Source organism: Panthera tigris, chromosome B1 (assembly GCF_018350195.1).
Source record: "Panthera tigris isolate Pti1 chromosome B1, P.tigris_Pti1_mat1.1, whole genome shotgun sequence".
In the NCBI taxonomy this organism is placed as follows: Eukaryota; Metazoa; Chordata; class Mammalia; order Carnivora; family Felidae; genus Panthera; species Panthera tigris.
Window position 1 is genome coordinate 15,330,556 of NC_056663.1, and position 14,244 is coordinate 15,344,799.

The following is a 14,244-nucleotide window of genomic DNA, read 5'->3' on the forward strand; positions in this document are numbered from 1 at the left end:
CCTGGCCACGCCCCTCTATCCATTCTTCCGCAATGGCCCAAAAGGAACTATGTGCAGAACATCTTAAGGAATTAGGAAAGGAACTGCTAATCTTTATGGCTCTCTTAGGTTGTCAAGTTATTTTTTACTCACTCTGCTTCTAGGTTGCTTATAAAAGTAACGAGGCAGCCAGACGTGCATAGATTTAAAGACCTAAATTATTCTGATCTCAGCTGAAGGCCTCTCAAGTGCTTCGCATGATCTACAGTTTAATTAGTGGCAAGTGATACTTCTATCAACTTTACACTTGAGAAAACTATGACTCAGAGACTAAATTAATTTTCCAAGATCACACTACTTTTAGCCTAAGGAGATACAACAACCGAACTCCGTCTTTGGTCACGCAACATGATCCTATTCCAGGAGCTTTCTGTCTTAATCAACCCTGCGCTAATCCCCACAGAGATTCAGACAGAAGTAGTTTCCACACCGTGTTACTTCCCACCCCATCCCTACCCTGTGTCCCGCGCTACGTCTCTAACGCAACGAACAGCACGCTCTTCCAACGGAGATGAGTCAGACTATTTCGAACGGCCTACTTCAGAAATGCCCTGTTGCTTTTGAAATCTGCAGCGCAAACCATGTCGCTGGTATCATCACTCTGGAAGGACAGTAAGAGTACACTGTAGAGCGAGATGTAGCCAGCGCCTGTCCGAAAGATCTCCACGCAGGGTGCAAAACAAAAGGGTCTTCACTGTACTTAGTCAAACCTAAACTATATACTTTAAAAAAAGGCGGGGGAGGCACCTGGGTGGCTCACTCAGTTAAGCCTCTGACTTCAGCTCAGTGATGTCATGATCTCATGGTCTGTGAGTTCGAGCCCTGCATCCTGCTGACAGCTCAGAGCCCGGAACCTGCTTCAGATTCTGTGTCTCCCTCTCTCTCTCTCTGCCTGTCCCCGGCTCACGCTCTCTCGCTCTCTCTCAAAAATAAACAAACATTAACAAATTTTTTTTTAAAAAGCAAAGAAGTCAAACTAAGCAAGGGGGTGCACAGTTCTCTATGGAACACGCGCATAGAGGTCTTTGTCCAGCATCTCCTGGTCCCATATGGTGCCCCAGGCCTGCCCTGTCCCCTGCCTTGCTGTACTATCTCAGGGCCAGATTAATCCTGAGCCAGCCACCTCTTTCAGTTCCCTTTCTTTAAGTTTAGAGATAGGCTGTCCTGTGAATCAGCTAGTTTTGGTTTCCAACCTGCCCCAGAGAAAATCAAAGATTATGCTTAGGTTCAGACCCCTCCATGGTGCATTAACTCTGCCAAATATTTACGCCCAAGAACCTCTCTTCTCAGTATAGAATCTAAAGTTTGGTCTGCAGTTGAAAGGGATTTTGGGCAAAAGCAAACTGGCACAAGAGAGAGCGCAAGGGCAGGGGCCGTCCTCTTTAGACCTCTAAAGTAACACATCTTTGGTTGGTCTCGAAAGCTGTACTTGCTGGAGGGGTTTGGGGATAGACCGAGTCAGAGGCCAGCAAGGGGCACTCAGCCCTCGGCTCCAAGCCAGTTCCATCTCATTCCTGTGCCACAGCCCCTTGTCCAGACGTCCCTCTCCTCGAGGCCAAATACAATGGCCGTAGGACCATTTCCATGGGCAATCCAGCCCCCTACTGCCAGAAATGCCCTAATTCATCTGTACAAAGCCTGTCTCCTTGACGCCACATTGAAGGACATCTCTGGGTCTCTCTACTAACTAAAATTTCAGGTTGATGGCTGCGCTCCATAAATGCCCAGGGGACTCCACACTCCACACCATGAAGCCGCTAAGAGCAGGAACTCTAATAAACAGGTTGACGCCTCCCGCGCAGTCCTACGACACCTTCCTTCCTTCCCTAGAACTAGAACTTCCCTAGAATTTCATTCTCTTCCTACTCTCATTGCAACCTCCCTTTGACTTCTCTCCTTGGCTCCCTTTTCTCTTCGTCTTGTCCTTGGGTTTCTGCTTTCATCTCATACAGCTCCTCCTTGGAGAAGACATCTGTCGTCAAGGCCTCCAGTGTCGTTCTCGACTACGTGACCACACTCCTGTGCTCCCGCGCTTACCTGAGCTCTGGGGCCTGCTAGATCCGACTTTTCTACCTGACACTGGCTGCAGAGGGGTCTCTGTCATCTCAAATTCAACAGGTCCCAAGTTAAACTCACCCTCTTCTCCACAAAACATGCTCCACTCCCAACATTCCCTTCTGTCTTAATAAGGGAAGACAGACAGGACTGGACTCAGGGTCTGGACTCAGGATCTCTTCTTTGATCCACTCCAGTCTTCACCCTCTACCTCCCGTCCAAACTCTCCTCCTCTCCGTTCCAATTGCCACCACCTCATCTACACTTGCCCAGTGTGGTCTCCTCTCCTCCGTTCCTTCCTACTCCCAAATATCAACTCCATCATGCTCTGATCTTACCCCAGGAGTTCAACCACGCCTTGTTGCACAACACCATCCAGAGAGGTCATTCAACCCCCCAGCCTTGGCACTGTGCTCTGAGCGGCACCCTCGAGAGCTATCAAGAGTGGAAGGAGGCACCTGGGGCAAGCCCTCTCCCCTGCTCCATCCAGGGCAGCTCTCATTACCTGTTCCAGTGGGTTGTCAGCCTGTGTTTTCACCTGATTAAGGTTTAAACACTGAAGACCTCTTCCGACCAAGGAAGGGATCGCTCCAGTATCAGCCTGCCAGGTGGTCTTTGGACAGCGACAAGGGAGCATGTTGTTTTTAATCCAGCTCAAGTCACCGTTAGAGCCAACAGCTCGGTTAGAAAGTTGTGCTAGGGGTGCCTGGGTGGCTCACTTGGTTAAGCATCCGACTCTCGGTCTGGGCTCAGGTCAGGATCTAACAACGGTTTGTGAGTTTGAGCCCAACATCGGGCTCCGTGCTGACAGCAAGGAGCCTGCTTGGGATTCTCTCTCTCCCTCTTGCTGCCCTCCCCCACTCGCTCTGTCTCTCTCACAAAAATAAGTAAATAAATTTAAAAAAATAAAGAAAGTTGTGCTAAAAACAGGGGCACCTGGGTGGCTCAGTCATTTAAAGTGTCTGACTTCAGCTCAGCTCGTGATCCCGCGGTTCGTGAGTTCGAGCCCTGCGTCGGGCTCTGTGCTGACAGCTCAGAGCCTGGAGCCTGCTTTGGATTCTGCATCTCCTCTCTCTGCCCCTCCCTCACTTGCGCTGTGTCTCTCAAAATAAACATTAGAAAAAATGTTTTTAATAAAAACCAAATACCTGCTTTTCTGTAACTTGTACCCAGAGGTCTGCAGTCAGAACTAATACGGACCAGGCCTGGTCTTGACCAAGTGGCTTTAGAGGAACCTCCTCAAATATAGTTCCCATCATAGCACCAATGCTTTGATCTGGAAGCACTTTACAGTTTCAAAGCATGTCTGTTTCATCTGCAAACAATCCAGTGAGGCAGGAAGTATTAATTTCTAATCCTCCTCACCCACAGTCTTTGTTTCCCACTGTTGCCTCACACAGACTCCTGCTCTAATTAAGCCAGTTTCCTGACTCATCCAGGGAAGACCAAACAGCAACTCTAACTTCCCGGCCTTCATTTGATGCTCCTGGTGCCGGGGATTGACGACCCTTTTATTTGATCCCTGCCCCAAAGCCTGGCTCGGGTCCCACAGCTTCTGAAAGGCCAAGAGGCACCAGGTGTGGTGAAAGAGTGTGGGTTCCAAAGCTAGAGTGACCCGGATTCAAATCCCAGTTTCAAAAGCCGTGCTACCTTAGGGAAATTAGTCACCCCCCTGTGCTTCCATTTCCTCATGACCTGCCCATCACAGGGAGAGCTAAATGACATAATAACTAGAGCTCAGAACTGGGTAGAACCTGGCTCTGAAATGTCAGCTACCACCCCTCTGTTTATCCACTTCTCTCCTTATTGATCTTGGCCTTGTGATGTTTTTGAAACGCATATATGCACTGGGGATGCACAATACAGTATTGCTCACTACTGTGTGTCTCAGTCTTACTTCCTTAGATGGTTACCTCCACTCAGGCAAGGCCTGGTTCCAGTAAAACATGGTCCACTGAGCTCAGAGCATACATATTCACAAAGAGAACATCGAGGAACATCGAGGCAGAGTTTCTGCACCTACTGCATAGCCGAGGGGCCTCAGTTTCCCAGTCTCAGGGAAGCTCCTGGCTGAGGGAACACAGAGCAAGGACAGAAACTGCCTGACCTACCCAAGAAAAATGCTGACACTTAGTCCACACGTTCGAAACATCATTTGCTAGTTAAGACTTCAACTTGAACTCAACGAAGACGGGAAGGAGCCTGTCTCAATAGCAAACTCTCCTACCCGGTTACTAGACACGAGACAAACTTTCTCCGTGCAAGAAACCTACCTGGCCTACCCAGGTGCACACTGCACAGGACATATTAACTCAGAGCTCAGGCACTGTGACAAAAGTAACGTATTAACAGCTCAGTAAGGATAAAGCCCTCGAACTGTCCGATTCCAGGCAACCTGGAGAGTTAACTTCGTAAACAATCTACACAAACGTTTCAGGAAACACACTGGCTTTGGCAGTCATGAGCCACAGAACTTGGGAAGGTTACTGGCCTTATCTATACTCTGCTGCTACACTGTGGGACAGGTGCAAGCAGATTTAAACTCAAAAGGTAGGCTGTGCTTACGGCTGATGAATCGCCTGCCTTCTGCCGAAGGAACAAGGCCTGTCTGAGGGACAAGTCTCAGGTATGAGCCATACCGTCATCAGTGGAAGATTGCGCAATATGCACTTGGCTGGGATAGAACCTCATCTACACAGCTGCACGTAAGAGGAAAGCTCTTTCTCGCTCCCCTGGACCACTACGGCCACACCTTGCCCGGGGCCGTCCCTTCCACAACTGAGCGGCCATATAGAAGATACCGCCATTGCTGACGTGACTGAAGACGTCTTCCCTGATGAGAACAGCAAGTGTCATCAATTCTAAGAAGCGCATCTCCACAGCCCTAAAATAGGATTGCCTGGTAATCAATTGTGGGCCATGGTTTCACTGCAAGCAGTTTTTCTTGCTTGGACATACCTAAGATAATGGCGTATCATAATCGCTGGCATCTGTTTTTCGATGGAGTATGGCAGGTATGTTTGAGCAAGGTTTATTGAAAGTGAACATCTGTTACTCCATTCTTATTGTCTATTAACAGAGATTATGAAATTAAATCTGCATTGCAGTGTAAACCCCCCCCCCACTCCCACCTCACACCTTATATTTATTTGTGCATCTATTTAGTGATCAAATATGTATTAAGTATCTGTTCCCTACCAGGCATTGAGCTACATGCTATGAAAACAGTGAAAATATGACAGTCATACCTAAGATTGTAGCAAATTCTTCAAACTCACATATTTGTGGGGAAGTTCAACTTTTCTGACTCAACAACATTAATTAAAATGTAAGCCCTAAAAAAAAAAAAAAAACCCAAACTCCGGGAAACTTAAAACTAATGACTAGGTTTTATCAACTGCAAGGAAAAATACATTTTTTTAAAGTGATGTTAAGGAAGATCTATATGTTAAAAAACACTTGTGGGGCGCCTGGGTGGCGCAGTCGGTTAAGCGTCCGACTTCAGCCAGGTCACGATCTTGCGGTCCGTGAGTTCGAGCCCCGCGTCGGGCTCTGGGCTGATGGCTCGGAGCCTGGAGCCCGCTTCCGATTCTGTGTCTCCCTCTCTCTCTGCCCCTCCCCCGTTCATGCTCTGTCTCTCTCTGTCCCAAAAATAAATAAAAAACATTGAAAAAAAAAAAAAAAAAAAAAAAAAAAACACTTGTAAGACATACCCGCCAACCACAGTGTGTGAACTGTATACGGATTCTAATTCAAGTAAACAGACTGTACAAAAATTACATCATTTATGAAACAACTGGGAATCTGAACACTCACCAGATATTTGATGCGCTTGAGGAATTACTGTTAATTTTTCAGATGCAATAATGATACTGTGTTGATAACAATTTTTAAAGAGTGCCCATATTTGGAAAGTATATCCTGAAATAGTCATGGGGGGAAAATGACATGATGTGGATTTTGCTTCAGAATAGTGAGCTGAACCATATAAAATGGTTTTTGGGAATCAAAAATGGCTATCTATGGGGCACCGGGGTGGCTCAGTCGGTTGAGCATCCAACTTTAGCTCAGGTCGTGATCTCACCGCTCATGAGTTCGAGCTACATATCAGGTTCACTGCTGTCAGCACGGGGCCCACTCTGGATCCTCTGTCCCCCCTTCTCTCTGTCCCTCCCCCACCTGCACTCTCTCTTTCAAAAATAAACCTTGAAAAAAAAATGATTGCCTGAAATCTGCAATTTCATATGGGATGGGGGCGGGGGGGAAGGCGATGGGGCCACGACTGAAATTAAAGGGCCATGAGCTGATTAATGTGGAAATTAGGGTGATGGTTGCAGAGTAAATTTTACTCAGTTGTCTCCTTCCTGTGCGCATAAACATTTTCTACAATAAATAGTTAAAACTGGGGCACCTGGGTGGTTCAGTCAGTTAAGCTTCCAACTTTGGCTCAGGTCATGATCTTGCGGTCCGTGAGTTCAAGCCCCGTATCAGGCTCTGTGCTGACCTCTCAGAGCCCGGAGCCTGCTTCGGATTCTGTGTCTCCCTTGCTCTCTGCCCCTCCCCTGCTCATGCTCTGCCTGTCTCTCAAAAAATGAAATAAATGTTTAAAAAAAATTTTTTTAAGTTAAAACAAAATTAGGTCTTAGTACCACTCTGTATGCAAAATAAGTCAGAAAGTAAAAATATTTAGAGTGACACTGGAGGTTGCCTAAAATACACTGCCTAAAATGTTTGTTTTCCACTGTGAATGGAAGGTGAGTATGTCCAACACTTTAACAGTTTATCTCAGCTTCCCCTCAAAGTCCATCTACCTTCACAAGATTAACTTTATATCAGAAGTAAATAGTCTCGTTTTCTTTTTCTTTCTATTTTACTAACTGGCTTGCTTTTAAACATCGGGCTGTCTGGACACTCTGGATTTTTTCTTTGACAGTGATTCTGGCTTAGGAATCAGAATACTTGGCATCACCTTTAAGGTCAGTTCTAAATGACCATGTGACTTTGGCCACATGACCTACACAGCCTTTGGGCCCACGTCACTCTACTCCCTCTAGCCTCAGTTTCTCTACCTGCAAACGGAGTGCAGTGAACCCTAAGACAATCTTCTCTTCGATGGTCTATAGCCCTGGGAATGTAGTGTCTGCTCTTTGCTTGTCCACTGAAACTCATCCTCCATTTTCCGGGGACATCTGGCTCTTCTCTGGCTATTTAACAAGGGCTATGCAATCTAGGCACAAAGATCCTCAGGCCACAGGGGATTCCAGACTACACAGCCTACTGAAAAGCTCACACACACAAACACACCCCTATGGAAAACCCCTGGGAGTCCTGAGAAGTAGTTCTGGGGGGGGGGCGGTTGCAGAAAGAATCTCCTGAGAACCACACTAACAGGGTGTTCCAACGGACCACTGTGCCCCCAACCTAACGGCCTGTCATGGAATATACACGTAACGTATAGATGCTACATTTTAATATAAGTCTATAATACTTAATATACGTTACATATATTTAATAGCCTAAAAATATACTTCATGTGATCAGATAGTAGCCGGTTGCTGGAGCTCAGCTGAAACTAAGTGACCAGCTGGCAACAGTCTTGGGGACCAGATGGAGGCTGGAGTCCAGCTCAGTGTGAATTTGTGACTTCATTCATAAACTGCTCAGTGGAATTGCATTAAGCAGGGGATATGCGTGCTGGAGTCTACACAAGGGGACATGCCAAAGAGGATACATGGAAAGCACATAAAACACGACAGCCAAAGAAGAAAGGTTAAATACTTCACAGAGATCCCATGACTTGTTTTCATGAGACAGAATAGGAATCATTAATACGGTCACAACTTTGGCTTTCTCTCTGAACAACCAAAGATTACCTTGATGTGCTTCACTCTGTCTTCTTTTTCTGTCTTTGGTTTCTTTCCTGTGGCAACAAATAGAATAGTTTTGAATTAATTCATGAAGAACGTACAGAGAAAACATTTCCCCTCAATTCTCTCTGAGACTCTCACTGAACCTGTACATGTTTTAATCTATACATGGTCAAAATTCCAAATGTTTCTTTGACTGTCTTTGGTGACCGGACAGTCACTTTCCCCAGCCAGGTAAAGGCAGGACCATCATCCACAGTGTGAATTACTGTTCCATCCTTGGAGTGACTACGGATGTGGAAATAATGAAATCACAAGGGTACTACAATATATACTCAGTGATCACGGTTTTCATCAGTAAATTTCTTTATCTACCTTTCTTAGAAGGTCTTTCAGACAACGGCAACATCCGATATACTCTGAAGGCATTGTTTCCTTTCTTTATACTTTTGTCCTTGACTTCTTCAATGTCAGGCAAGGAGTTCATGGCACATCGAAAATTCGCCTTCCATGTTTTTGGATCAGGTTTATCTACTCCTGGTTGATGCTTTCCTAACAAAAGAGCCAAAAGAATGAAGGTTAAGAAAAAGAGGGGAAGGGGTGCCTGGATGACTCAGTCAGTTGAGCGCCCGACTTCAGCTCAGGTCATGGTCTCATGGTTTGAGTTCGAGCCCCGCGTCGGGTTCTGTACAGACATCTCAGAGCCTGGAGCCTGCTAAGGATTCTGTCTCTGTCTCTCTGCCCTCCCCACCCCTCTCAAAAATAAATATTAAAAAAAAGAAAAAGAGGGGGAAAATATAGAGTAAAAATGCCTGGAAACACAGGAATGCTGGCTAGGTAGTGCAGAGAACCCTTTTAATTCCAGGCTCTACTTACAGCGGCCAACCATCCTGGTTTGCCTGGGACTGGGACTGAATTCCTGGGAGGTGAGAATTTTTGTTTTAAAATCTGGACAGTTCTGGGAAAACTGGGACAAACTGGTCACTCTGGCTCTACCAAACAGCTTGAGAAAACCCTCATAACGGTAGAACAAAGGAGAATCAAGGTACGTAACAGAGAAGGCTGGAAGGCCAGGAGGCCAACAAACCCAGATAACTGGAGTGTCTCTTTTTCATCTGACTCAAATATTAATCAGAAAGCCGATTCCTGTAAATAGCTCCCTACTGAAATTTTGTTATAAAATGTCCAACTCTTGATTTCGGCCCAGGTCACGATCTCACGGTTCATGGGACTGAGCCCCGCGTCGGGCTCTGTTCTGAAAGCATGGAGTCTGCTTGGGATTCTCTCTCTCCCTCCCTCCCTCTCTCTCTCCCCCTCTCTCTCTCTCTATGCCCTTTCCTCACTCTCTCTTTCTCTCTCACAATAAATAAACTTTAATAAATAAATAAATATATCCTTGACTACCCTTTGGAGAGAGAAATCCAACTCAAGCTTACCTGCCAGAACAAATAAGTTCTATATTCCCCTGGTGCACACCTAGTGCGCCATAGTCAGAATCCCACATTTACAGGAAATTTAAGGACTAAGTTTCCCCAGCACGGGCACAGCATCACTTCTGAATGATGAAGTGTGTACCCCACGTGTCCTGGATGTGCCTGGGGACACGTCACCAGCTTTCCAGAGCTATCTTCACGAAGCCATAAGCCATATATGTGCAGTGAGAAAAAAACACAAAACGATGGTTAACACTGTATTATTGTAAAATCGAGATTTGCTAAGAGAATAGAATGTCAATGTTCTCACCAAAAACAAAAATTAAAGGTAAATATGAGAAGTGATGGGTGGGTCCATTAATTTGATGGGAGGGAAATCCTTTCACGGTGCATACATCAAATCATCACATTGTACGCCTTAAATATCTCACAATTTTGTCAATCTATACCTCAATTTAAGAAAAACGGGGTGCCTGGATGGCTCAGTCAGTTAAGTGTCCGACTTTGGCTCAGGTCATGACCTCACAGTTTGTGAGTTCGAGCCCCGCGTCAGGCTCTGTGCTGACAGCCGGGAGCCTGGAGCCTGCTTCAGATTCTGTGTCTCCCTCTCTCTCTGACCCTCCCCCACGCATACTCTGTCTCTGTCTGTCTCTCTCTCGAGAATAAATAAACATTTAAAAAAAAAAAAGAAAGAAAGAAAAAGAAGACATGTAAGCAACAACCGACAACAGCGTCTGCCTCTAGAGACGATGCGGGGCGTTTGCTACCTGTGTGGATGGCCCAGTTTCTAAAGAGTGGTGCATCTTTTTCCACATCCCACCCATGTCTAGCCGCATGCATCCAAGGGATCTGGAAAATCTTCTTTTCCTGAAAAACAAAAGCAAAAAAGCAACTGCAACCACGGGGTTCAGGCCACCTTTGCGGGAGGTTTGTAAGTCCTGGCTAGTAAGATTCTCTACTAAGTGTCACTGGGTTTGCTAAGTGTCTACAGTAAAATCCACTAGTGAACGCACCTCCCCACTGGGCCCCAAATCTTGATGGCCTGATCGGGAAAGATTCAGAGTCATGTGGAGTCTGGCAGCATAGGAATGTACTCCAAGGTCAACGTGATGATCTGGGGATATGCCAATGCGTTCTGTTACCTGCGTCATTTTTCCTTAAAGGACCACATATAACTGGTCACTGACTGCAACTTCTAATGCTTATTATTACCATTGGTTTCCATCATTTGCCAAAGAGGAACTCTGGTTGCCTTAGGCAAATTAAAAAGTAGGCAACTTTCCAAAATGACACCCATTTGTGCTGCTAAAAGGGAAATCAGGGTTATCTGAGGTCACTGGCACAGAGACTAACTACCTCAATCTACTTGTGTAGCCAACAGAAATTGAAGATGTGGTCTAATGTCCTAACCCCTAAGTGTCTACTGCCCTGCATGGAACATCAAGATGTACAAACAAAGACGTATTGAGTGTGCAGAGATGATACTACTTTTCTGGAGAAGTCTCTCAGTGCAATTCTCACAGTAGACCCCTCCCACCTCTCTTACAGCCCGAGAGGCAACTCAGAATAGCTGGAATCAACCCTGGCAAACACAGGATTAGAAACCAGAGCTTTGGAAACAAAGCCATGCCCGTGACTGGACAGGACCAGCAATTATTGTGTTCCCCTGGCACTTTACATCTGGCTGTCCATGTGTTCACATGGTCTCAGTTTTGTTCTGAGAACCTACGGAGCTCCACATGTTATCATTTCTCTTTCACAGTTGAGGAAACTGAGGAACAGAATTCATTCTATAGCCAAGGAAATTACTGTAGTGTCTGAATTCAAAACCACATCACGCGATCCCACAATCACTTAATCACATCACACATTGTCTCCCAGTGGTCAGATTCAGATTTCCAATCCTATGACGCATCTGTTGTCTTAGATTCTGTGGCAACGAAGCCCAGGAGAACTATATTTTTTGAAGCCCTAAAGGTAGTTCTGGTAGTTTCTAGGTATGGAGATCCCTGCACGATACACTGGGGAAGGGAAGAAGATGTCAGTAGGGATTTTCCACCACCTTGGTTTCATACAACGAAAGACAGAAAGGGTCCCAACTGACCCAAAAGGGACTCAGTGCCTCTCTATAGAGCCAATCACAAAGCCTGAACTAAAAATATTTCAGAACATTTGAGAGTTCCCCAAAACCTGTTAAAATTAAAAAGAACTGAAAGTCAGAGGCTTTTCATAAACCCCTCCTTGTTCATTCTGTATCATCCACCGAGATTGCACGGTTTCAGGTTAGCTGTCTCCAAAGGGCAGTGATGAGCAAAGGTCTGAGTGAAATTTTATTTTTTAATGTAGATGAAAATCAGAGGGCAAAATCATTTTAATGTCATTTTTGATGTTCACATGAAAATGGAAAAAAAAAAAAAGAAAAGAAATTTATTTCAGTGAAACAACTTCTCCTCAAGAGAACAACCAGAATCCAAAGGCTTATGCTTAAAGACCTAAACCCTTCATGGAATTTGCTGTTGCACCTTTCTGTAGGTCCAAGGAGTTCTGGAGGTCAGTCACCCAGGCTGAAATCTATCTCATTAAGCACAAAGGATTCTGGTATATAGATCTTCTCAAGCATTTGTGTCCATGCAGGCACGCGCGCACACACACACACACACACACACACACACACACACCCTACCAAACCTAGTACCACAGAAATTATGCCCAAATCACAAAACCACAAACGTAATGACTAAACCTAGCAATTATCCACCATGGATCCCTAGATCCTCTTTAATAGGCAAAGAGTCTGAATGGACCTTTGTTGAAAGCAGATAAATAACATGGCCAATAAGCACATAAAGACACGTAGCATCACCAATCATTAGGCCAATGCAAATCAAAACAACAATGAGATACCACTTCCTACCCCAGGATGGCTAGGTAAAATCAAAAAACAAGTAGTAAGTTATTGGTAAGGATGTGGAGAAACTGGAACCCTCACACATTGCTGGTGGGAATGTCAAATAGGGTAGACACAGTAGAAATCAGTTTGGCTAGTCCTCAAAAAGTTAAACACAGAGTTCTCACATGACCCAGTAATTTCACTCAAAAAAATCACAAACTGGTGTTCAAACAAGTATTTTATACATGAATGCTCAAAACAGTGCTACTCACAACAGCCAAATGTCCATCAACTGATGAATGGATAAAGAAAATATTGTACATGCATTAAATGGAATATTATTCAGCCACAAAAAGGAATGTACTATTGACACAAGCTACAACATGAAAGAACCTTGAATGTTGCACTAAGTGAAAGAAGCCTTCTACAAAAGGCCACCTATTGAATGGTTCCATTTATATGAAATGACCAGAAAAGGCGAATCCAAAGAGACAGAAGGCAGACTAGTTGATGCCTTGCACAAGGAAAGGATTTGCAGTGCCTTGCAATGGAAAGTGACTGCTTAACGGGCACAGTGTCGTCCTCTTGGGGTGATGAAAATTCTGGAATTGTAGTGGTGATGGTTGTGTAACATTGTGAGTATACTTAATGCCACTGAATTGTACATTTCAAAATGGTTAAAGTGGTAAATTAAAAAAAAATACATGTAACTTTTTTAAAGTGTATTTATTTACTTTGAGATAGAGTGTGAGTGGAGGAGGGGCAGAGAGAAAGGGAGAGAGAATCCTAAGCAGGCTCTATGCTGTCGGCACAGAGCCCAACGAGGAGCTTGATCTCACAAACCATGAGATCATGACCTGAGTTGAGATCAAGAGTTGGACACTTACTCAGCTAAGCCACCCAGGTATCCCCAAAAAACTACATGTTACTTTTAACTACTTTTTCATGTGGCAAAAAATAAACAACTAATAAACATATCACATATATCTTTTTTTTTAAAGACTATGTTAAAAGATAAAGAAGGGGAGACTCATTTTAAAACTGGAAGAGATTCTGGGGGCACCTGGGTGGCTCAGTCAGTTGAGCACCCGACTTTGCCTCAGATCATGAACTCGTGGCTTGTGAGTTTGAGCCCCATGTTGGGCTCTGTGCTGACATCTCAGAACCTGAATCCTGCCTTGGATTCTGTGTCTCCCTCTCTCTCTGCCCCTCTCCCACTCATACTCGCTCTCTCTCTTTCTCAAAAATAAAAACATTAAAAAAAAAAGTAACGCACTGGAAGAGATTCTGAGGAGTAAACATTCTGGTCATAGATCTTTATGTCCCAAAGGTGATAATGACATTGCTCCATGTCTGTGTAGACTCTGGGACATCAGTACTTGCTATGAGAAGCCCTGAGTGTCCCATCCACATAGGATGTGCCTACCATGTATGGAAGGATGGCATGTTACAGACTCTACCAGTGCTTATACAGAGAGAGGACTCTGCCTACCTACCTGAGGGCAAGAGAGAGAAGCACTGCTTGAACTGAGAAGAACATTTAAGATTATCTTGAGTAATGCAGAACAAACATACCTTGGCCCCAAGTGGAAACTAGCTCACTTAACTTTCTCTGCTTCTTCTCTCCTCCACTGTCTATAAGATGTTCCAATCTACTCTGCTATTTTTGTTTGGACTCCTTACCTTGACCTGAGGTGGACTGATATTTATATAAACACAAGCCTGCTTGTGAATGAAAGGATAAGGTCTGAAACTACCTAAGGACACCGTATGCTTGGAGAGTGGCCTTGGCCCCGGGGTCCAGGTAGGTCTCCCACATGAAATGAGAACTCCAAGAACCAGAATGGGAATCAATCAGAGCTACAAAGCAAACAACGAGCCTGGATGTGGCTGCCTCCTTCCCTCCTCAAAAAATGGCCCAGAGAAACCACAAACAATCCAGAAATGACCTGGTCTCTTC

At 45.0% G+C, this 14,244-nt stretch overlaps 1 protein-coding gene across 9 annotated transcripts in view; it reads right to left on the minus strand.

The window, feature by feature from the left end:
* IRF2 (interferon regulatory factor 2) overlaps positions 1-14,244 on the minus strand; it is an 87,329-nt gene that overhangs the window by 25,095 nt on the left and 47,990 nt on the right. For all 9 annotated transcript variants that reach the window (XM_042982959.1, XM_042982962.1, XM_015535917.2 and 6 more), the window contains 3 exons: positions 10,162-10,261; positions 8,337-8,513; positions 7,968-8,014 (listed from right to left, as the gene is read on the minus strand). In XM_042982959.1, the coding sequence (XP_042838893.1) occupies positions 7,968-8,014; positions 8,337-8,513; positions 10,162-10,261 (324 nt within the window). The remainder of the gene's footprint in view (positions 1-7,967; positions 8,015-8,336; positions 8,514-10,161; positions 10,262-14,244) is intronic.